This window comes from Glandiceps talaboti, chromosome 13 (assembly GCF_964340395.1).
Source record: "Glandiceps talaboti chromosome 13, keGlaTala1.1, whole genome shotgun sequence".
Classification (NCBI taxonomy): domain Eukaryota; kingdom Metazoa; phylum Hemichordata; class Enteropneusta; family Spengelidae; genus Glandiceps; species Glandiceps talaboti.
Window position 1 is genome coordinate 21012169 of NC_135561.1, and position 23852 is coordinate 21036020.

Below are 23852 nucleotides of genomic sequence, written 5' to 3' on the forward strand. Positions count from 1 at the left end.
ACTGACTTTAACTTATACTTGTAGAGTTGGCCTGACAGATGGAAAATAATCGTATTTGTGATTGAATACATCCGCTGAAACACATGACTATGAATTCAGTAATTTTACATTGGCAGGGTATTACTACATTGATACAGGGATGTAAGGGGAGGGTGGGGGAGGGGTTTCCAAGGGAAATTAACACTGAACATACTAAATATAGGTACTGATGACCCAATCAGTTGGGGATTTAAAACTAAAGTTCAACAACGTTAACCCTATTTTGTTTGTTTGAAAGATTCCGCTTCACAGCCTTTTGATGGAAGTTGGAATGTCTCTGCTTGCACAATTTTTATTTGGGAAAAATATGTGAAATAGAGTTGAAATACTTGCAACCGAGACATTGATAGCCCCAAGTTCAGCCACTGTATGTCCGTTGGTTGATATGTTTTGCCAATAATGTACATGGTGTCAGTAAAAGCTAAGTTTAGGTATGTAATATGTTGTCATTTTTAAAAATTTGAATTTAAAATTTAAAATTGTGCAAGCAGAGACATTCCTAGATTTCTGTACGAATCAGTTCTAATGCCTCTTCAACGTTGTTTACACAGCCACTGTAACTAAGACCCCCCCCCCCCCCACGACCTGGTGCAGGACATCCGATCCACAGGGGCGTGTATTATTGCTTAGATTTCAGTTTTCTTAGGAAAATATCATACGATTCTTGCTGCTACAAATGTATCGATCTATAGTACTACGTATACTATAAATATGCTCTCTTTCCCTGTACAGGTAGGAATATATATTCAAAAGGTTGTTATATTTAGTCTGTAGACCTGGAAAACAACAATCTATGCAATATTACACGCCCCTGTGATCCGATCCAGTGTCTTCCTCTGTCATGATCCTATAACGTGCGCCCTCTTTTGTCAACTAAATTAATGACTCTCGTAAACCTCGAGAGTACGTTGCGAGAATGACGTCCCAAGCCAAGATGGCCGTGGCCCCTGGGTCACTGGTAAGCAAAAATAAGAAGAATTTTATTGGTGTACCCGCTCCTCTTGGCTATGTACCTGGTCTAGGTAGAGGGTAAGTATGTACAGAATATTTCTGGTGAGAAAAATAGTTGATTTTGCCCACTTGAGGACAAAATAACCGAATATAGCTGTTACGGTTGAGGGCGCAATTTTAGTAAATATTGTACACAACTGAAGCATGGTACAATGTTTTTCTTACAAGTTACATATTTTAGGTCATAATATGGGCGCCAATTAAATTTTCCTCATTTTGTTAGATTTTTACGACAATTCCTAGATTTCTGTAGTAGACCGTTACGATCTAATATAAATCCAGTCAGTGTTTTAAACGATGTTTATCCACTGCGACAAAGGGTTGCTCAACGTCAACGTTAATGATTTCCAAACTCAACTGGTCCTGGTTGCAGACGAAATAACTTAGACTCCATTCTTACATTGGTCCACTTTTTTTTGTGTTTAAACGGGAAAATTTTAGAAGCGCGTCTCGACTTACCTCGTCAGAAAGCAGGGGTAGATCTCAATAACCAGTATTCACATTGTGTAGGCATATACATGTACACTTCATATTACATTACACCAACTGTCACAGTCACTGTCTGATGTGTAATTTAGGGTAATCAAATGCACTAGTATGCTAATGTTATTTTGTTATTTTGTCTTATAGAGCTACCGGATTCACCACAAGATCTGATATTGGTCCTGCTAGAGATGCTAATGATATCAGGTACAGTATTTCCACACTTCATTCTTATTTGTGACTGCAGAAAATAATGTGACCATTGCCACCAATAAGTGAACCATTGCATGTCATTAATCTTATGACTGGCATAGGAAGTAAACTATGGGAACAGTAATCATTTTACTTTACCATTTCAGTACCTACATAGTGTATAGCATGTACTGTCATGATGGATTTAGAATTGAACTTTATCAATTATACAGTGTAGAACCATAATAGTACAATATGAATCAAATTAAACATGTAATATGATGTGTCATAATGACTTTGATACATGTACATGTAGGACCTCCACTCTAAATTCTAGAGATTTCCATGTGTATGTATGATTTGTAATATTCAATTGGATTATTTCTGTTGCCTAAATCCCAGAAGGAAAATAAGTTTTATGTCTGTTTGAGAATGATTCAAGTGACACTAGCTGAGTTTATCAACTTTTCTCGCAAATGAAAATACTAATATACAAGTAACATGAAATCTTGATTAAACTATTCTGGTATAATATTAATGTCAATAAATGTCTTCTATGACATTACAATTGTCTTCTGGCATCTGTTAGAACAATTGATTGCATAGTAGGAGTTTCCTTTATATTTGTTCATATCATAATGAATTACATCATCAGGTAGTTTCTCAGTTATATCTTAATACAAGGTCTGAGTTCAATCAGTTGTAAGTGATACCTTAAGTACATGTACTGTATACCCCAGTCAGTAGAATACTGTGAGTACCTTTTGGCTATGCAACAGATATTATGTCTAAAAGTGTATAAACTCATTGTGTGTTCCTTTAGTACCCTGTGAGATGTACATGTATCCTACATATGGAGTGTACAGTATGTAATATCATGTGTCTAGTCGTAATGACCTAATTACAAGATGATGGAATGTAGTTTAGTTGTAGTATCTTAATTCGTAAAATGAGTTAATCATTATTTGTGTTGCTATAGTGATGACAGACATCCAGCTCCTAAGAAGAGTAAGAAACAAGAAGATGAAGATGATGATGAAGATTTGAACGATTCCAACTATGATGAGGTATGTGTGACTCTGAAGACTGTAAATACACTTATACCATGCACGAGCCAAGTTGAACAAAAAATATGGAATTTATACTTTGGTTGTTCTACTTCATAGCAACACGTGTCTATGTCACTGGTTCTACTGTGTTCAAAATATCAGTCAAAACATTCAAAATTGCTATTACATTCTCCCATTTTTCTTTGATATTACTGGCACTGGTATAATTATGTTATTCTCCAATATTTGTCTTCATTCAACTGGAAAATACTCGTGACCTAAGGGTTGGGTTGTCACTACTCGTCTAGTGACTCATGTGACAAAGGGCCCTTAATTAAGTCACTCATTTTTTGCTTGGCTGAACGAAGAAAAATATTGGGGAGTAACATCTACCGGGTAATTATTTTGACAACTTGTAGACAAGAATTACACTTGAAGGGGCACAAGTTACAGGGTATAAACAATCCGACATAATTTATTATAGATATAAAAAATTTTGGAATCCGTATTATGCAAGCAACTATTATAACAATGCCAGAAGACAATTGGGAATGTCATAGAAGGCATGCACTGACATTAATACTGTACTAGAATAGTTTAATAAAAGTATTATGTAGAATTTGCACTTGAGTAAAGAAGTTTTTAAACTAGCTTGTACCACTTTAAGATAGTATAAAAAGTAATGCAAGAAGAACAGTCGTTGTTTTTAGCGATATTGTTTTGTTTACAGTTCCATGGTTATGGTGGTAGTTTATTTGCTAGTGGACCCTATGAGAAAGATGATGAAGAAGCTGATGCTATTTATGAAGCCATTGATAAAAGAATGGATGAGAAGAGAAAAGAAAGAAGGTGGGTGGTGTGTGAATGACTTGAAATCATATCAAAATGTTGGGTGGTGTATGAGTGACTTGAAATCATATCAAAGCGTTGGGTGGTGTATGAATGACTTGTAATTATATCAAAGTGTTGGGTGCTGTATGAATGACTTGTAATTATATCAAAGTGTTGGGTGCTGTATGAATGACTTGAAATCATATCAAAGTGTTGGGTGCTGTATGAATGACTTAAAATCATATCAAAGTGTTGGATGCTGTATTGATGACTTGAAATCATATCAAAGTGTTGGGTGGTGTATGAATGACTTGAAATCATATCAAAGTGTTGGGTGCTGTATGAATGACTTGAAATCAAAGTGTTGGGTGCTGTATTGATGACTTGAAATCATATCAAAGTGTTGGGTGCTGTATGAATGACTTGAAATCATATCAAAGTGTTGGGTGGTGTATGAATGACTTGAAATTATATCAAAGTGTTGGGTGGTGTATGAATGACTTGAAATCATATCAAAGTGTTGGGTGCTGTATGAATGACTTGAAATCATATCAAAGTGTTGGGTGGTGTGTGAATGACTTGTAATCATATCAAAGTGTTGGGTGGTGTATGAATGACTTGAAATCATATCAAAGTGTTGTAGCAAGGTTCAACCGATGTAAAAGTACATTTGTTTATGTGAACATTGTAACATTGATACAATTTGTCAGGGACAACATAAATGAAAAGTATCTTACAATATTCTCCTTTCGGTTGTGAATGATTCTTTTAAGTTCACTCTTCCTCATTTAGTCCAAGGACAGTAACAATGCTACTATGTAATGGGAATGGTAACATCTCTTTCAACATTTGAAAAAAGAGAGAATATTTTGGCTTTTCTGTGATCTCTTGTGAGTTCAGTATCTTCCCCAAACTTTTCACCAAACAGCTTGCTATGATGATCTATAGATCACAGCATGTACTGATATGGTACATACAATGTACAGTAGATGTTAATGTAGTTTTGACATTTCACTGATAATAAAATATATAATCTATTTTTATTTTAGGGAAAAGAGACTGAAGGAAGAGTTAGAGAGATACCGTCAAGAAAGACCTAAGATTCAGCAACAGTTTTCAGATTTAAAGGTAAGATTATCATGGATTAATGTTGAGAATTAGTAAGAAGTGGGATTAAGTTAATCCTGTCATAAAACCTCAGAACTATTGCAATACAAGTATCATATTTATTCTCTACTGTAGAATTTTGTGAAGACATAGTTTTTAGGTTACAGTATGTACGTACGTGTGTGTGTGTGTGTGTGTGTATGTGTGTGTGTGTGTGTGTGTGTGTGTGTGTGTATGTGTGTGTGTGTGTGTGTGTGTGTGTATGTGTGTATGTGTATGTGTGTGTGTGTGTGTATGTGTGTGTGTGTGTGTATGTGTGTGTGTGTGTGTGTGTGTGTGTGAGTGTGTGTGTGTGTACGTGTGTGTGTGTGTGTGTGTGTGTGTGTGTGTGTATGTGTGTGTATGTGTGTGTGTGAGAGAGAAATGTACTCATCAAATACCATGATTTTTGTTCTTCAATTCTGCTATAATCTTTCTACTATTTGTATAGTGAGAATACAAAATGTAGGGTTATGATATGATATTTTTGTTGTGTTTCATCTCTTAGCAAAAAATTATCAGAAGTTACTGTATTACTAGTGAGAAGACTTGTAGATATTTGTGTTATATTGTGTGTAAAATATCAGAAGGCATTCTGCCACTGTTTTTTAAGCAAGAACAATTGATTAAGATGTCTTTGTCATTTGTAGCGTAAATTATCAGAAGTATCGGATGATGAGTGGGCTAATATTCCAGAAGTAGGAGATGCTAGGAATAAAAAACAGAGAAACCCCAAACAAGACAGGTTAGTAAAACACAGCTTTTTATGGTAAATATAAATTATGTTATGTTTTATGCTGTAGTCATGTGTACTTTGACACATGACAAATTTGGTGGAATGGCAGTTTAGGATGTGTCAGACACACTTTAGTTTGGCAGACAGTTCACGCAAGGGGAAATGAAACTTTTATGATGTTTTCAAAGGTCATTGATCCCTAACACTCCTTGTGGAAAGTACATTGTATGTGCACGTTGTCAGCATTACTGCTACCTGCACTAATAAATTACAAGTGTTGGATCTTTTCTTGAGTAAGGAATATAAAGATGACCTGAAATCATGCTTGAAGTAGCAAGTCAACTTGATTAACAGCAATGAGACAAGAGTTCTATTTCAAGCAGAAAATTTCATGTTCAATGCTTTTGTCTTTTTCTTGAACTTCTATAGATTGACTCCTGTACCTGATAGTCTTCTAGCCAAAGCTACCCTGTCAGGTGAATCAGTTACTTCAGTAGATCCTATACAGCAGGTAAGAATGAGTTATTTGTGGGTGTGGGGAGGGGGGGGGGTAACTTGTACATGTAGAGTTATCTGGTAAATCAGTTACTTCTGTAGATCCTATACAGCAGGTAAGAATGGGTTACTTGTAGAGTTATCTGGTAAATCAATCTGTAGATTCTATACAGCAGGTAAGAATGAATGGATTCAAAAATATTCAAAAATAAACTCAAATATTGATATTAGAAAAATGATTGATCAGGAATATCCAAGCATGACATAGTGACAGCTTTCTTTGTATAGAGTGTATTCATTCTAACGTGAAGGGCTCAGAATTTACGTTTTCTGTCGTAGAAGTATACCACCTAGATGCATAAAAAATAGCAATCATATCATGTGTTGGTTGATACTGTTTCATTAGTTAATATGTGTGTGTAAATCAGTCAACCTTCTTGTTATATTTTTATTGGATCCTCTAGTACATGTATGCTATTAAAGTACCCAGAGTGGTATGCTATACGATGATATGGTAGCGCGTGGAGAATGCACATAGTATATGGAAGGCGCATGCGTAGTCACTGCGTGCCGCAATGCATCCCTGGGAGAACCACCAATTTTTTTCGCATAGTATATACGACGCGCATGCGTACTCGTCATTGAGCCACTGTGCGAGCTATAACTGGCACTGGTATAATTATGTTATTCTCCAATGTTTTTCTTCTTTCAGCCGGAAAATACTTGTGACCTAAGGGTTTTGTCACTGCGAGTCACTAGATGAGTAGTGACAAAGGCCCCTTAGGTCACTCATATTATCCTTGGCTGAACGATGAAAAATATCTAAATGTACAGTTTCAGTGACTGCTTGATGTTTTGAAATGGGTCCTGAAATACAGTCACCTTGTAACAGTCAATTTGTAATGATTGTGACATTTCAATCAGTCTATTATACACCTTATTTATACAATTATGCTAATTATTCAGTGTCAGCTCGTCAAATTTACTCTTCAAATGATTGTTACTTTACAAGGTATCACAGTTTACATTCCAAAGTGACTACCGAGAAAAACTCTGGTAATTGACAAATGATTGTCACTTTACAGGGTATCACAGTTTACATTCCAAAGTGACTACCGATATACAACTCTCGTAATTGAGGCTTTGGTTTACTAAGATAGACACAAACTAAAACTAGTTTTGTTGTATGTGGTGGATATTACACAAGTGGGTGATTGTGGTTTCTAATCACCCTGTGACCAAGATAGTGTAAACATCGGAAGTCCCAAAACAGTACTGCAAGTTTATGGAACTAGCTTTCAGAGACGCCTCCCTACTGGGACTATAATCAAACCAACATCCATTCAATAGCTTATCACTGTTGTATCAACATGTTACGACAATAATTTTAAGTTTGTATCTATCTTAGTACCCTGAAGCCTTGATTACCAAAGTAATATTTCACTGTCCAATTTGATACTTGGAACCATTAACAGTGTATTTTCCATGTCTGATATGATTGGTTTATAGCAATATGGTGCTGGCCTTCAAACACCCTATCCAGGTGGTATGACACCTGGAATGATGACACCATCTGGTGATGTAGATTTACGTAAAATTGGTGAAGCTAGGAACACACTCATGGACATCAAATTGAATCAGGTAAGTCCAATATTTATCCTTCACTTACTATTCTGTGTTCATCTAAGTTTCTTTTATTTTCTAAACAAGGAATTGGTTCCTGGAACTGGTTCCATGGAAATTTGTCAGGTACTGTTTTTGTATTTGAAAATTTCTTACAATTGTTACATATGTACCAGTGATTACTTTTGTACTTGTACTGATGCAGGTCACACTAGTGATATTAGCACTGCAGTGCAATACTGAAAATATTGTTGCATACCTGCATTCAAATGAAGGCTCGATTGATGTTATAAGTGTACTTGAAATCATGTGATTTGTGCACGATATATTTTTATGGAAGTTTGCCGTTTTGGATAAACATGTATAACAGAATCCCATATACTGCATGAGTTCCAGTGTAGGTAGTCAGGGGTATTTGCATGTGGCACTTTCACTAGCTATAATCATGCAGATACAATGTACTGTGGTTATGCAATACTTTCACTGTCATGTTATGGGGTTCTGTCATAATCCAGTGTGAAAATGAGTGACACAACATTGTGGTATTACATGAACATACATGTAATGTGTATACATGTACATGTAGTTCATGTTTGCCTCCTATAGACCTTCTTTGTGATTTATCTGCAAACTTACCAGTATATAAGACCTAGTATTTCTTTCAATTGTTTGTCTACCCTGCCAGTGTCAGACATATGAAATGGCCATGTTATAACGTATACTGGGTTGAGACTCACAGAATCACAGGTGATGATATCATTTATTTTGTCTTTTGTCATTGTGACAGGTATCTGATTCAGTTAGTGGTCAGACTGTGGTTGATCCTAAGGGTTACCTAACAGACTTACAGAGTATGATACCACAGGTTGGTGGTGATATTGCTGATATCAAGAAAGCTAGACTTTTGTTGAAGTCAGTCAGAGAAACCAATCCAAACCATCCTCCAGGTATGTTAGTACGGTTCTAATGTATTTCTAAGAATCTAAGTGCCAATGTTTTACATTTGAAAATGATATTTTAAGTAATACAGTACAGAATGAAATATAACAGAAGTTAGGAAGTCATAGGAATAATTATGAAGCCAGGAATGAAGGCCAGACCCTTTAGTCAGTCAGTTAGTCAGTCTATCAGTCTATCTGTCTGTTTGTCTCTGTCTGTCTGTCTGTATGTCTGTCTGTCTGTCTGTCTGTCAGTGTGTCACTGTGTATGTGTGTATGTATGTATGTGTGTATGTATGTGCATACATGTATGTGCATGTGCATGTGTATATTGTATGTATGTGTGTGTGTATGTATGTATGTATGTATGTATGTAGTAAATAGTATCAAACTCGTAGAATAGAGTGCTCGATGCTTGGGTAAGCAGGGCGGGAATAATCAAAGTAAGTTGGTTGGAACTTGAGGTGCTTAGTTGTAACTCCGAGTTTCACGCTCAATGCGTTCATCAGACAACAGTTGTCTGATGAACGCATTGAGCGTGAAACTCGGAGTTACAACTAAGCACCTCAAGTTCCAACCAACTTACTTTGATTATGTATGTATGTATGTATGTATGTATGTATGTATGTATGTATGTATGTATGTATGTATGTATGTATGTATGTATCTGTATGTATCTGTATGTATGTATGTATGTATGTATGTATGTATGTATGTATGTATGTATGTAACCATGAGTGAAATACATTTTGCAAGTCCAAGTTGAGTGACACATATTATACATACATGTATGTTGTTGATGACCAAAGCTTTCATATCATTTGCTAGTTGAAATGTACAATAGCAATGAGTATACTTGTAGTTTTTGTAGTGATTGCCACCATGTTTGAAAACTGTAAAATACTTTGTGAATTCAGCATGTAGGCAATGTGTTCTTTTCTATGACAAACACATCACATGTAACTTAATTGTCACTTTGTGAAACTTCTCATAATCTGACTTTCTTGTTTCAGCTTGGATTGCATCCGCTAGATTAGAGGAAGTAACTGGTAAGATACAGGCAGCTAGAAATATTATTATGCAAGGTTGTGAGACATGTCCTAAGAGTGAAGATCTATGGCTGGAAGCAGCCAGGTTACAGGTAGGTCATTTTACTGTAGCTTTGAAAATGTAATAGCCTTCATAGGAATGTAGATGGTTTAGTTGGCTGACAATACCAATGTACATGAACGCAATGTTCCACTCTTGTAATTAGTCAAAATGTCTTTGAGAACTTGCTGTTAGAGAGACTGTAAAATTGCAAAATTATCTAGTGGCGAAAATATCTACATGTACAGTATATGTAATATGTTCAATAGCAACCTAAGTCACATGTATATTGTATAATGTATATTGCTATTGGTTGATTTGGTTGACCTTTCCTTGAGACATGTATATTGTCATTTGTTTGTGATTTGGTGTACTGAGTTGAGCACCTCTTTATGATAAAATGAAAGCAAAATGACAATACACGAAGGAAAGACGGTAAATGAAAAGTATAGCTATATTTTTACAGCAGATTTCATGACTGTGAACACATGTTTGCAAGTATGTAATAATCTTCATTTATACTGGATAGCTCTTAAATTATTTTATAAACTTGTCTCCCAAGAAATCGTCCAATGAAGGCCAACTCTTATGGGTTCAGTGTTAGTGTAGGAGTACCTGGCTGTGTTCAGTAGAGTCAAACTGAATATTAAGCACCCTTCTTATCTATAGCATAGCAAATTTAATCAAACCCAAACCTGGGCTGAACCTAGACTGCAGTGGTGAGAGGCTAGTGATTTAAGCACTCTGCCACTCATAATAACTTTGTTTTGCCACATTCATAGTCTAGCCGTGGATATCAATTGTAAACTGTTAAGTAAATTGGATTGAACCATTCATCTTTTAGCCTGGTGATACAGCCAAGGCAGTGGTAGCTCAAGCAGCTAGACAGTTACCACAGTCTGTCAGAATTTGGATACGAGCTGCTGACTTGGAGATAGAGACAAAGGCTAAGAAGAGAGTACTTAGAAAAGGTAAATATACAATGATACTACCCAAGGTTTTCAAAACATTCATCCAAGGGAAATATGAGTGACCTAAGGGGCCTTGTCACTTTGAGTCAAAGACAAGGTCACAAGTATTTTCTAGCTGAATGAAGAAAGATATTGAAGAATATGAAATTATACATGCACAAGCATAATTTATGAAAAATTAGGAAGACACGGTTAATTTGAACATTTTGAGTCTCAACTCAAGTAACACAGATTGAATTAATATGTAAATTCATATTGCAGAGACATAAAAACAACTTAGGAATAAATCCCATATTTTATGTTGGAATGAGTGCAACTTGGCTTGCCTGTGGTATAATATCAGTATGTAAATTTAATGATCTACTCAGATCTAAATACTATGAAGCAATTTGCGAGAATCTTGTGAGTTTTGGGCGCTGACTTCATTTTATAGTGAACAGAAAATATAGCTCTGTCTACGGAGTCAGAAAATTATGGAGAAGAATCCAGCATTTTTGCCAACATTTTATCAGCATTGCTAGGGTGTGTACTACAGTGGGCTGTGTTTCACTGGTAACATCAGTTCATTGATATATAGTGTGTACAAATGTATGTATATATCCCTGACGATGCCAACAAGATGTTCTTGAAAATTTGGAATTGTTCTTGACAATTTTCTGACTGTGAGCAACATTTTATTTGGTAAAATGAAACATTGTAATTTAGTTACCAGGTGACAAAATAATCCTATCCATGAATGTCAGTAAATATATACTGTGTGTTTCCATGAATGTCAGTAAATATATACTGTGTTTTTCCATGAATGTCAGTAAATATATACTGTGTTTTTCCATGAATGTCAGTAAATATATACTGTGTGTTTCCATGAATGTCAGTAAATATATACTGTGTGTTTCCATGAATTTGTGGTTTGAATTATTAATTATATCTTCACAAACTCTAACATTAGTTTTATTTTTTTAATCAGAAAACCAACATATATTTTCTTAGAATTGTTCCAATGCCAATAATTAGACATTGTACATGATAGACATAGTTACAAGTTGATTAGTATAGTCACAAGTTGAAATCTGTATTATGTTGGGGTACTGATTTTAGAGTGTGTACCCAAAATCAATTTTTGATGAAATTTATTTCACCATATTATGTGTACTGCTACACAAATATGTTTACCCATGATGATTTAACACTGTTCAGGGTGTACGCTATTATGAGTAAGTTATTGTACCTGACGAAAGTTTCAAAAAATGTTCCAGTTTGTCAGTTTTCATCCCTAATTCTTTACATATGTGAAAACAGTCGTATGGTAAATAACTAATTTTGTATTCTATATTATCAGCCTTGGAACACATCCCTAACTCTGTACGTCTGTGGAAAGCTGCCGTGGAACTAGAAGAACCAGATGATGCCAGGATCCTATTGAGTAGAGCTGTGGAGTGTTGTCCTACCAGTGTAGAGGTTGGTGTTATGTTTGATATTTACTCCTGACCAGTGTTCTCTCCAGGATTTTCTTTGTAAAATTCATTTGCCTAAGAATGGATGCTTTTTTATGTTCATTGGTTTCTATAGTTTTACTGAAGTGATAGGATATAACCAATATACTATAATTTACTCTGTGGGGAGAACATTACTTCTCTTAATGTAATTGGATATTATTCCCCAATATTTTCTTCATTCAGCCTAGGAAATTGTGAGTGACCTAAGGGGCCTTTCTCAGTATGAATTGCTGGATGAGTGGTGACAAAACCCTTAGATTTTCTGGCTGAATGAAGACAAATATTGGAGAATAATATAATTATACCTCCTCAAGCATAAGTTATGAAAAAAATGGGAAAAATAGTGGCGATTTAGAATGTTTTGTCTCATCTTTTGATTACCACAGAACCTTATACAAAAAGATAATCCTATGCAAAAGGCAGAATCTTTTCTAAAACCAAAGCGTGCTCAAACAAAAGCACTTGACTCAGTAGGGTAAGTGAAAGCCCAACAAACAAACAATCAGTGCTCTAGACTGTAAGATACATGTACGTCGTGTCGTTCAGCCCTCACTGGCATCCTCTCTCTGTAAGTGTGGGTGTTAACCAATGTGTGAGGACAACCCATCATGGTGTACCTTACAGAGTATTAATACTCTCACAAAATATAATGATGGGTATTTTTATATTTTACATTCAGTTATGGATAGCTTTAGCTAGACTAGAGGTTTATGAGAATGCAAGGAAAGTGTTGAACAAAGCTAGAGAGAAGATTCCTACAGATCGACTTATCTGGATCACAGCTGCTAAGTTGGAAGAAGCACATGGAAATACAGTCATGGTGGAAAGAATCATAGAAAGAGGTAACAAAATACTACCAAACCAGCAAGACTATAGAATTTGTTTTCTACATCTCTTGCAACATTTATTGCTGTGAATAAGACAAACAGAATACATGCAGGGATAGCATGAAATGTTACATTTTATCTCACTGTGATTCAGTGTGAATACAAATATCAGTTCTGTGTTTGAATCTTGCTTGTTTCACCTGACAGTGATGTTGATTTATGTTCACAGTCAGATAAAACGTATCATTTCATATACCTAGTGTGCTATCAGTGTCTATATTCTGTTTATATGTAATTTGTAACTAAAAACCTTGTGTGAGACATAAAAAACACAGTGCCTTCTATTTGAGACTCTATAGTCACTTTGGTTTGGTAGTAATATATATCTTGCCAATATTATTGTCCCCAATTTAATTGCTGCTTTTTATAACTCGGTGAATTTGTTTTTACAAACAGTAAAGCAAAACAAGTGAACAACATCTCATATATATCTGGTGGATAGTTTTATGGTGTGTGTGTGGGGGGGTGGGGGGGGTGGGGTGGTGGTGGTGGTAATTCAGGTTTTTGATCTGCCCTATTTGGTGTCACACAGGTGAAGATTTACATACATTTATATGTGATTTTAACTGATAAATATGAAATGTTCGGTGATTTCTTTGTGTTCACCCTTTCCATACTAGCCATCACGTCACTAAGAGCTAACATGGTGGAAATTAACCGAGATCAGTGGGTGAAAGATGCCGAGGAGTGTGAACAGTCTGGTAGTATATCAACCTGTCAAGCTATTATGTAAGTATGGAATTTATAACAATGAGATCGTGTATAAAATTTATAACAATGAAATTGTAGTTTGAAATCATAGCATATCATACCTGTGTATACATTACAATGACATGTATGTTTATAATTTGTAGTTTGAAATCATTGCATATCCCACCTGTATTCATTAGTAATCATTACACTGACATTTACATGTAAAACACAAGTTCAGATTAAGAGTAAAATCTAGTTGTGAAAAACCATCATCTGACTGAGATCGAGAACAACAAATTGATCCCATGGATGTAATACTTTGGGCTCCATATATAAAATTACACTAATGGAAGAACCTAGGATTGAATTATGGGCCTTTAGATCACTTGTAACATCCAAGACCTTTCACTATCACAATAAAGCACGTTTTGACAGTTATTGTAGACAATTGTGTAATAGTACATATATTTGTCATAGAGACATCTATGATGATTGTAATTCTAAAGTAAGATTATATCACAATGATGTTATTCTGCTGACACACCTTCTGACTTCTACTTCTCTGTTTTGTAGTCGTACAGTAATTGGTGTAGGTGTTGAAGATGAAGATAGAGAAGCTACCTGGATGGATGATGCTGATACAGTAAGTTGTCTTTACTCTCAGATTGTTACATCTATTAGTTTTGTGTCAGACCATGTGAACCTCTTCATTGTTGTATACAAATTGTTGACTGTACATTATAGAGCAGAGCAAAGGCATCATTTCTGCCATCTGGAAGTGTGTGTGTGTGTGTGTGTGTGTGTGTGTGTGTGCGTGTGCGTGTGCGTGTGTGTGTGCATGCATGTGTGTGTGTGTGTGCATCTGTCTGTCTGTCTGTCTGTCTGTCTGTCTGTCTCTGTCTCTGTGTCTGTGTGTGTTCTTTAGTCTTTATACGTAGATGAGCATTCACCATAATACATATAGTAGAGTATAAATGTATGAGTTCAGTGGTCACCCTGCTATGCTGATATATTATGTATATGACAGTCCTGGTACAACTCAAACTTTGTTTATACATGTGTATGATTGTGAGTTGAATCATTTTAATGTTAATTCATCTTTAACTTTCTTTGTTTTAGTTTGCCAGTCATGGAGCTATAGAGTGTGCCCGTGCTGTATATGCACATGCTTTGACTGTGTTTGCCAGTAGTCGGAAGATCTGGATTGAAGCTGCTTACTTTGAAAAGAATCACGGTGGCAGGTATGTTTTCATATTGCATCCCTTTCATGTCAATATTATAGTATGGTCTGTTGTATAGGATATTCAAAATGAGTTATCCTACTATGGTAAATGTTTATTAAACCATGCACAAACCAGGTTCAGCAAAACATACATTCTGGTTGTTTTACATAATGACAATGTGTATCTGTATCATTAGTTCTGCTGTGTTCGAATATGAGTCAAAATGCTTAAAATTGCTATTACTTTACTCGATTTTTTGATATTACTGGCAATGGTATAATTATATTATTCCCAATATTTTTTTTCATTCAACTTAAAAGCACTCGTTACCTAATGGTTGTCACTACTTGTCTAGCGACTCATAGTGACAAGAGCCCTTTAAGTCACTCATATTTTCCATGGCTGAACAAAGAAAACTATTGGGAATAACATCAAAATATTGTATGTGAAACATGAAAAGATGAAGTGTCATCAGGTATACATGTATTTAGATAGACTGATTATTAAAGACAAGTCGTCAGAAAGTGTGATTGTAAATTTAGTGATGCATTTGAACTGTTGTACTATGAATGCTATGGACAGCCAAAATATCAAATGTTGACATTCTGAATTGAGCATGTGACATTGGCAGGGAGCAGTTTTGAAAAGGTAACTAATAGTGGAAGAAATGGTAACATTAGCTCAAAATTGCTAACTGATATAATATTTCTTGGTTTCAAATGCAGGGAGTCACTTGAAGTTCTTCTACAGAGAGCTGTAGCTCATTGTCCAAAAGCTGAAGTGCTGTGGTTGATGGGAGCCAAGTCTAAGTGGATGGCTGTAAGTACTTGATAACATAGCTACAAATGTACATGTCGTATTAGAACAAAGGAGACATAATTTTGCAAAACAGCCACACAGATTTAATACAATTAAATGTTTAATATTTCTGAGGAAGAATCATAAGACAATTTTAAAATTAAAGCAATCAAGAAAAGTCTAACCCATTCTAAGTTAATGTGAAGAACAAAATCAAGGGTGACTATATCATATGTATATTATGTTTTCATTAAGATGTAATTTGTAATACCAAAATGAGCCCCTTTGAAATCCAAACTATGGCTGTCTTATCTCTTTTAAAATGAGAAAGATTGTGGATTTGTTTGAAAACATTATTGTAATTCATTAAATGTCGTTTATTATTTCAAAAGGATGAGTAAAAAACTTTCAATACAGCATGTAGACAGATTTGATAACTTTGATTTTCACAGAAATTGATCACCAAAGTACATTCTATATGTATTGCGATAATGTAAGCAGCAGAAATCAACACACACATTACAAAGAATTACAGTAAACCATGCATTTCTGATTTATTTACATACAGGGTGATGTACCATAGTTAGACAGTATAACAATATTTCTGATTTACCTTTACATACAGGGTGATGTCCCATAGTTAGACAGTATAACAATATTTCTGATTTACCTTTACATACAGGGTGATGTACCATAGTTAGACAGTATAACAATATTTCTGATTTACCTTTACATACAGGGTGATGTACCATAGTTAGACAGTATAACAATATTTCTGATTTATCTTTTCATACAGGGTGATGTCCCATAGTTAGACAGTATAACAATATTTCTGATTTACCTTTACATACAGGGTGATGTACCATAGTTAGACAGTATAACAATATTTCTGATTTATCTTTTCATACAGGGTGATGTACCATAGTTAGACAGTATAACAATATTTCTGATTTACCTTTACATACAGGGTGATGTACCATAGTTAGACAGTATAACAATATTTCTGATTTACCTTTTCATACAGGGTGATGTACCATAGTTAGACAGTATAACAATATTTCTGATTTACCTTTACATACAGGGTGATGTACCATAGTTAGACAGTATAACAATATTTCTGATTTACCTTTTCATACAGGGTGATGTACCATAGTTAGACAGTATAACAATATTTCTGATTTATTTACATACAGGGTGATGTACCATAGTTAGACAGTATAACAATATTTCTGATTTATTTACATACAGGGTGATGTACCATAGTTAGACAGTATAACAGTATTTCTGATTTATCTTTACATACAGGGTGATGTACCATAGTTGGACAGTATAACAGTATTTCTGATTTACCTTTACATACAGGGTGATGTACCATAGTTAGACAGTATAACAATATTTCTGATTTATCTTTTCATACAGAGTGATGTACCATAGTTGGACAGTATAACAATATTTCTGATTTACCTTTACATACAGGGTGATGTACCATAGTTAGACAGTATAACAATATTTTTGATTTACATTTTCACACAGGGTGATGTACCATCTGCTAGAAGTATTTTATCTTTAGCTTTCCAAGCTAATCCTAACAGTGAAGAAATTTGGTTGGCTGCTGTAAAACTGGAGAGTGAAAACAATGAATATGAAAGAGCACGTCGACTGTTGGCCAAAGCTCGTAGTAGTGCACCTACAGCTAGGGTAAGATACGTTAGCCTCAATCTAGATATACTAGTATGTAGTGCTTGGAAAGTTTAATGTAAATTTGTTTAATTATGAGAAAACTGTATGATATTTGTAATTTTGTTTGATTACATATGTGTACCAGTGATTACTTTTATTGATGTGTGTGCATGCATACTATTTGGTATTTACACTGCAGTGCACTTAAAACATTCATTGCATTCATGTATATGAATGAGTATGCAATCGTTCTGTTTTCATGAAATCCCATCAATACACAGCTATTTAATAAATAAAATGAAATTCACAATATCTGATAAACATTTAGAATAATAATGGGACCTTGCGGGGTGTGATCATGAGAGTGCCAGTTAAAGAATTAAGGTTATATTTGTAAGTCCTGGGCTAATAAATTGGGTTCCGAGCGTACGTTCGTGCATGCACCTGTATCTTGAGCATGCATAGGCCAATTCCAACCAAACCTTCAACCAAACCTGGCGCAAATGTCAGATTCAGTAGTATGTATATATGTACATTACTTTATTTCATGACCTAGCTATGTGATAATGACCGATTTGCAGCCACATTTATGATAAAAAATTCAGAATACACATTACTAAGTTGAAATGTTGGTGTATGTCTATGACAAGACTTGTTTGTATTTGTATTTGTTGGTTTCTGCTGCACTTTCACTTACTTTATTTGTGAAATTATTGTCAGAGAGAACACCACAAGCATTCATGAAAATAGTCTAATTCCATCACACTGGCATTTACACATCTCTGGGTTTTGTCATAACTTTTGAAAGATAGTTAATAATTTCAAGGTTATAGTGAAAAGATGAGTATTGGCATATCTAAAGAATTCCGAAATTGTACAAAGGATAAGCTAAAACAACGATAACACCTCACATTTAAAGATTCGCAAACAATTAACAGAACAAAATGAATAACATTGAATATTATGTAATCAAATCCACCTGTTCAGGTTTGATATGTATGATGCCTCAAATATTGAAAAATGTGTTATGAATTTATCATTTCAGGTTTTCATGAAGTCTGTGAAATTAGAGTGGTGTCTAGGCTGTAATAGAGATGCACTGAAGTTACTGGACGAAGGACTAAAACATTACGCTGACTTTGCTAAGGTAAGTATACTAGACATGACTAAGTCAAGGACGAAGGACTAAAACATTACGCTGACTTTGCTAAGGTATTTACAAATGAGCGTGAAATGCTAGGCGTGGTAGGGATGAAAGTGAGAGTGAAATGCTAGGCGTGGTGGGGGTGAAAGTGAGAGTGAAAAGCTAGGCGTGGTAGGGGTGAAAGTGAGGGTGAAATGCTAGGCGTGGTGGGGGTGAAAGTGAGAGTGAAATGCTAGGCGTGGTGGGGGTGAAAGTGAGAGTGAAATGCTAGGCGTGGTAGGGGTGAAAGTGAGAGTGAAATGCTAGGCGTGGTAGGGGTGAAAGTGAGAGTGAAATGCTAGGCGTGGTGGGGGTGAAAGTGAGAGTGAAATGCTAGGCGTGGTAGGGGTGAAAGTGAGGGTGAAATGCTAGGCGTGGTGGGGGTGAAAGTGAGAGTGAAATGCTAGGCGTGGTGGGGTGAAAGTGAGAGTGAAATGCTAGGTGGCATGGTAGGGGTGAAAGTGAGGGTGAAATGCTAGGCGTGGTAGGGGTGAAAGTGAGAGTGAAATGCTAGGCGTGGTAGGGATGAAAGTGAGAGTGAAATGCTAGGTGGCATGGTAGGGGTGAAAGTGAGAGTGAAATGCTAGACATGATAGGGGTGGAAGTGAGACTGTAATTCAGACAAGACTGGATTCATACAAGTACTAGATATTGATAGCTGAATCATTTATATTTTCAATTTCTTGAAGCTTTGGATGATGAAGGCACAAATAGAAGAACAGGAACACAGGATGGATGATGCCAGGAAAACATATCAACAAGCGGTATGTGTAAATGTATTAGATTGAAATTGTATCAGTATGCCTGTCCAGATAAATTGCTTTTTATCTCCCACTTGGGCACTGTGCAAAGGGGGCAGTTACAATGGATTTTGTCCTGGTGTGTGTGCATCCATGTTTCCCTCCATCCATCCATCCAGCAGTACACCTCCATATCTTTTAAACCTGGCACAAATGTGACATGCTGTATGGAAAATGTGCACATCACTTTGTATTGCGACATATTCAAATTTGGCCAAATGGCTGCCATAGTTGGGGTTAAAAATCTATACTTACTGCCATAACTCAAAAACTATCATATTAAATTTGATCTATACATATTTTCATGATGTTAGAGTTCGCTTGGGAATGTTGTCTCGTAAGCCATGTAATTTTCTGCTCCGAAACAAAGTTTCAGTTATATTGGTTGTAGCTATAAAGACAAATGTAAGGATTTTGACACTCCTCTAGTTAAACATCTGTGTGAATTCTTCATTTTTTTAATGCCAACTTCTATACATATTACAGTTGAAGAAGTGTATACATTCAATTCCTCTGTGGTTACTGAGTGCACGGTTAGAAGAAAGAAGTGGGAATGTGACCAAATCAAGAGCTATACTAGAGAAAGCAAGACTAAACAATCCTCACTGTTCAGAACTATGGTAAGATCTTTTACTTACTTTGCACTGGTACATCTAGTACATGGTGATGCTGGTACAACAGAAAATTTGCAATGGATGATAGGTGGGGGTTGGTGTAGGGAGAAATGCAGGCAAAACATAAATAGGATGATATGAAGTTATCACTTGTTAGAAATATTTATCAATATATATCACTTTTTGAAAGTGATTATTTTGGCACAATTTTTAGAACCTCATATTATTAGAGAGAGGGTATTTTAGCAAATTTTACATTCTCTTCAATTCATTCAGCAATTCATGGGAACTGTAATGAAATATATTGGGTATCTCTAAAGTAATAATGCACTTGAGTTAACAACAAACAATTTAGTACATCATGTACCAAGCAAAGTATACACTATAACCAAACACGTCTTTTCTATCATCTAAATTCAAAGGTTGGATGCAGTGAGGGTTGAAAACAGAGGAGGAAATAAAAGTATTGCTCAAGCTACTATGGCAAGAGGTAAGTACATTATCACTATCTCAAGCTACTATGGCAAGAGGTAAGTACATTATCACTATCTCAAGCTACTATGGCTAGAGGTAAGTACAGGATCACTTATCTCAAGCTACTATGGCAAGAGGTAAGTACATTATCACTATCTCAAGCTACTATGGCTAGAGGTAAGTACAGGATCACTATCTCAAGCTACTATGGCTAGAGGTAAGTACATTATCACTATCTCAAGCTACTATGGCAAGAGGTAAGTACAGGATCACTATCTCAAGCTACTATGGCTAGAGGTAAGTACAGGGTCACTTATCTCAAGCTACTATGGCTAGAGGTAAGTACAGGGTCACTTATCTGAGATCTTTCACTGGAACTGAAGAAGTTGAAGCACATCAGAGACAAACATTCATGATTCTGGTAGACTAATAAAGGTTAGACATCAGTGATTTAATTCATGTGCTTGTACTCGGTAACTCTAGTCATTTCTGGTATCGTTATTGAATCTATAAACTAAAAACACATACATATAATTAGATGTTATTCCCAAATATTTTTCTTCGTTCAGCTAAGGAAAATATGAGTGACCTAAGGGGTCTTTGTCACTACAAATCTAGCGACTCGTAGTGACAACCATTAGGTCACAAGTATTTTCCAGCTGAATGAAGAAAAAATATTGGAGAACAACATAATTATACCAGTGCCAGTAATATATGAAAAATTTGAAAGTAATGGCAGTTTTGAGTGTTTTGACTGACATTTAGAACATAGCAGAACCAGTGATGTAGACACGCGTTGTCATGACATAGATGTGGATTGTCATGACGTAGAACAACCAGAGTATATATTCCATATTTTTTGTTGAACCTGGCTTGTGCATGATATAGTTTTGTATGTCTAGGAAAAGTACAGATCAAAACGAAAAAAAAAAATATTCAGAGTGTATCTCGGGGTTATCTTAATCTTTCATGCTTTCATGCTCATAAAAATATGAATTTTGAATTCGCTGAACCACATATAAGAACTTTACAGACTTAAATAGAGTAACTGTTAGATAACCAAAATGTAATATTGACTGCCAAGTTTCAAATTTGAACATAGAAAAGTAGTAAGTGTTTATGCAAATATCCTGCAGGTAGTTTTTTTGTCCTAAAATATTCAATTAATGTAGATGTTTGAGTAGCCCATATAGTGACTTTTTAGTTCTACAAGAACAGCTTTTAATGGTTGAAATAACCATGTATATACAATATACAACAGCCTTGGTATCTATGGTACATGAAGGAATAAAGCTGTCTGTTGAAATCTCCTTTCACACTTTATACATTGTTCTTACAGCAATTCAAGACTGTCCCAATGCTGGTATATTGTGGGCTGAAGCTATATTCATGGAACCCAGACCTCAGAGGAAAAGCAAGAGTGTTGATGCTCTGAAAAGATGTGAACATGATCCACATGTACTCCTAGCAGTTTCCAAGTAAGAAAGACTTGTATATAAGAACAAAATTACAAAATGGCTGACATGAAATTGACCTTTGACACTACAAGGGACCCTGGGAAATAATACTTGTTTCTCTTGTATTACTTGTATAGCTGCATCAGAAATAAATTAACACAGAAGATATGATTGCGCCATACTTTATTATGTCTTCAGCATGTTCATATACTTATTGATCACTTATGATTTCAGGTTATTTTGGAGTGAGCGTAAAATTACCAAAGCAAGAGAATGGTTCAACCGTACAGTGAAAATTGAACCAGACTTGGGAGATACGTGGGCACATTACTACAAATTTGAGCTTATGCATGGAACAGAAGTAAGTGACTATTATTTAGTGTTTCTTTACACCAGTATAGAGATATACATGTACTTTTAGTATGTTTAGTTGTGGGTATTTCATACTACAGGGAAAATATAGTTTCTTTCTAATAGACAATAGCAAGGTTTAGATGCATGTTAGAACACATACAAGCATGGGTATGTACATGGGAGTATTATTGTACAGTACATGTAATGACGTGCACAGGAGCATTACTGTACAGGTGTACACAAAATGATGTGCACGTAGATTTATTGTACAGGCATACATGAAATGACGTGCATGGGAACATTATTGTATAGGTGTACACATAATGACGTGTACGGGAGCATTATTGTATAGGCATACATGTAATGACAGTATATGTATGTAGTTTAACTGATAACAGACTACAAACATACATGTAGTATATTAATTCTTTAACACTATTGTGATTATAGGAGCAACAGGAAGACATACGTAAGAAGTGTATCAATGCTGAACCACATCATGGTGAAGTCTGGTGTGCTGTATCCAAGGCGATAGCTAACTGGAGAAAAAAGACTGAAGATCTACTACCATTGGTTGCCAAGAATGTCACGGGTGTTATCTGAAGATGTACTTTAATTGGTTGCCAAGAATATTACACCTCTATCTAGTATTTGTTATGAAAGATTATAGCAATGACTTTATGAATCATGTTAACAGTTCTACACCATACAGATGTATGATGTACCTTCAAATACAAATAGCAGTTTTTTAAAACGATACTAATATTAATACTTGTACCCTGTATATGATCATACATGGAAAGTATGTGGATGTAGTAACACAAATAGTGTTAAAAGGAGAAACATAAATTTGAATTTTTATTTTCATTTTGGGGATGGGGGATGGGGGGTGGGGGGTGGTGCTATGATTGGAAATAAAAGTAGAGTTGTACAGTTTAGTGTGGTATATTTTCATGTGCTGTACATTTATATTCAGCTCTATGTTTTGCTGTTATTCATTGTCGGTATTTCAAGAGTACATACAAGTAAAGAAAGTATAAATTTTCCTCTTGATTTTTCTCAGTGCAACTATCAGTGTATGATGTGGAACTCATCAAAACTTATAAATGAAATTTTTACGCAATATATACAGCGAATTTCAAAAAACTGTACAGCTTCTCTGTACTATGCAGAGGCTAATAAGAAACTATACCTGCCACAGTAAGATTGAATGAAAACAGTTTCTTGCAACATTTTGTCTAAATGAAATGACCTGATGTGTCACCATGGAGACTTCAAAAACATTGGCGCCTGCGTCTTGTTGTAGTACGTTCATTTGATTTAGACTAAATATAGCAATAAATTGACATTTTGCTATTAAAGTGTAGGATGTACAGTTTATTATTGAGGTCTGTGTGGTTGTATGAAATAGAGAAGCCGAATGGTATTTTGAAATCCACTGTACATACACATTTGCATACCAAATACCATAGTTTTGTGTTGAACCCTTGTAAAATACAGGTAGAATAAGATTGTACCGTATTACCTAAGCAAAGACACTGCTAAAGGTGAATGCTTGACTTTCCCAGCTCATTCATTTTGAATATAGTT

General features: G+C 35.4%; 1 protein-coding gene across 1 annotated transcript; it reads left to right on the top strand.

The window, feature by feature from the left end:
* Positions 1-955: 955 nt before the first annotated feature.
* Positions 956-23852, top strand: LOC144444168 (pre-mRNA-processing factor 6-like). Its single transcript, XM_078133580.1, has 25 exons — positions 956-1068; positions 1681-1740; positions 2705-2792; positions 3505-3623; positions 4655-4733; positions 5402-5496; positions 5917-5998; positions 7492-7623; positions 8393-8552; positions 9557-9684; positions 10477-10603; positions 11943-12061; positions 12779-12941; positions 13607-13715; positions 14253-14322; positions 14799-14920; positions 15628-15721; positions 17234-17398; positions 18426-18527; positions 19253-19327; positions 19850-19983; positions 20400-20467; positions 21791-21929; positions 22143-22269; positions 22713-23852. Exons 1-25 carry the CDS (start codon positions 956-958, stop codon positions 22863-22865), a joined length of 2823 nt encoding a protein of 940 aa, XP_077989706.1. The 3' UTR covers positions 22866-23852.

What these genes read in the sequence shown, in the direction of transcription:
- LOC144444168 (XM_078133580.1), top strand. Translation starts at nt 956, where the DNA reads ATGACGTCCCAAGCCAAGATGGCCGTGGCCCCTGGGTCACTGGTAAGC. An exon ending in AGAGATGCTAATGATATCAG is followed by an intron (nt 1,741 to 2,704) that starts GTACAGTATTTC and finishes GTGTTGCTATAG; the next exon opens with TGATGACAGACATCCAGCTC. An exon ending in CCTCACTGTTCAGAACTATG is followed by an intron (nt 19,984 to 20,399) that starts GTAAGATCTTTT and finishes CTAAATTCAAAG; the next exon opens with GTTGGATGCAGTGAGGGTTG.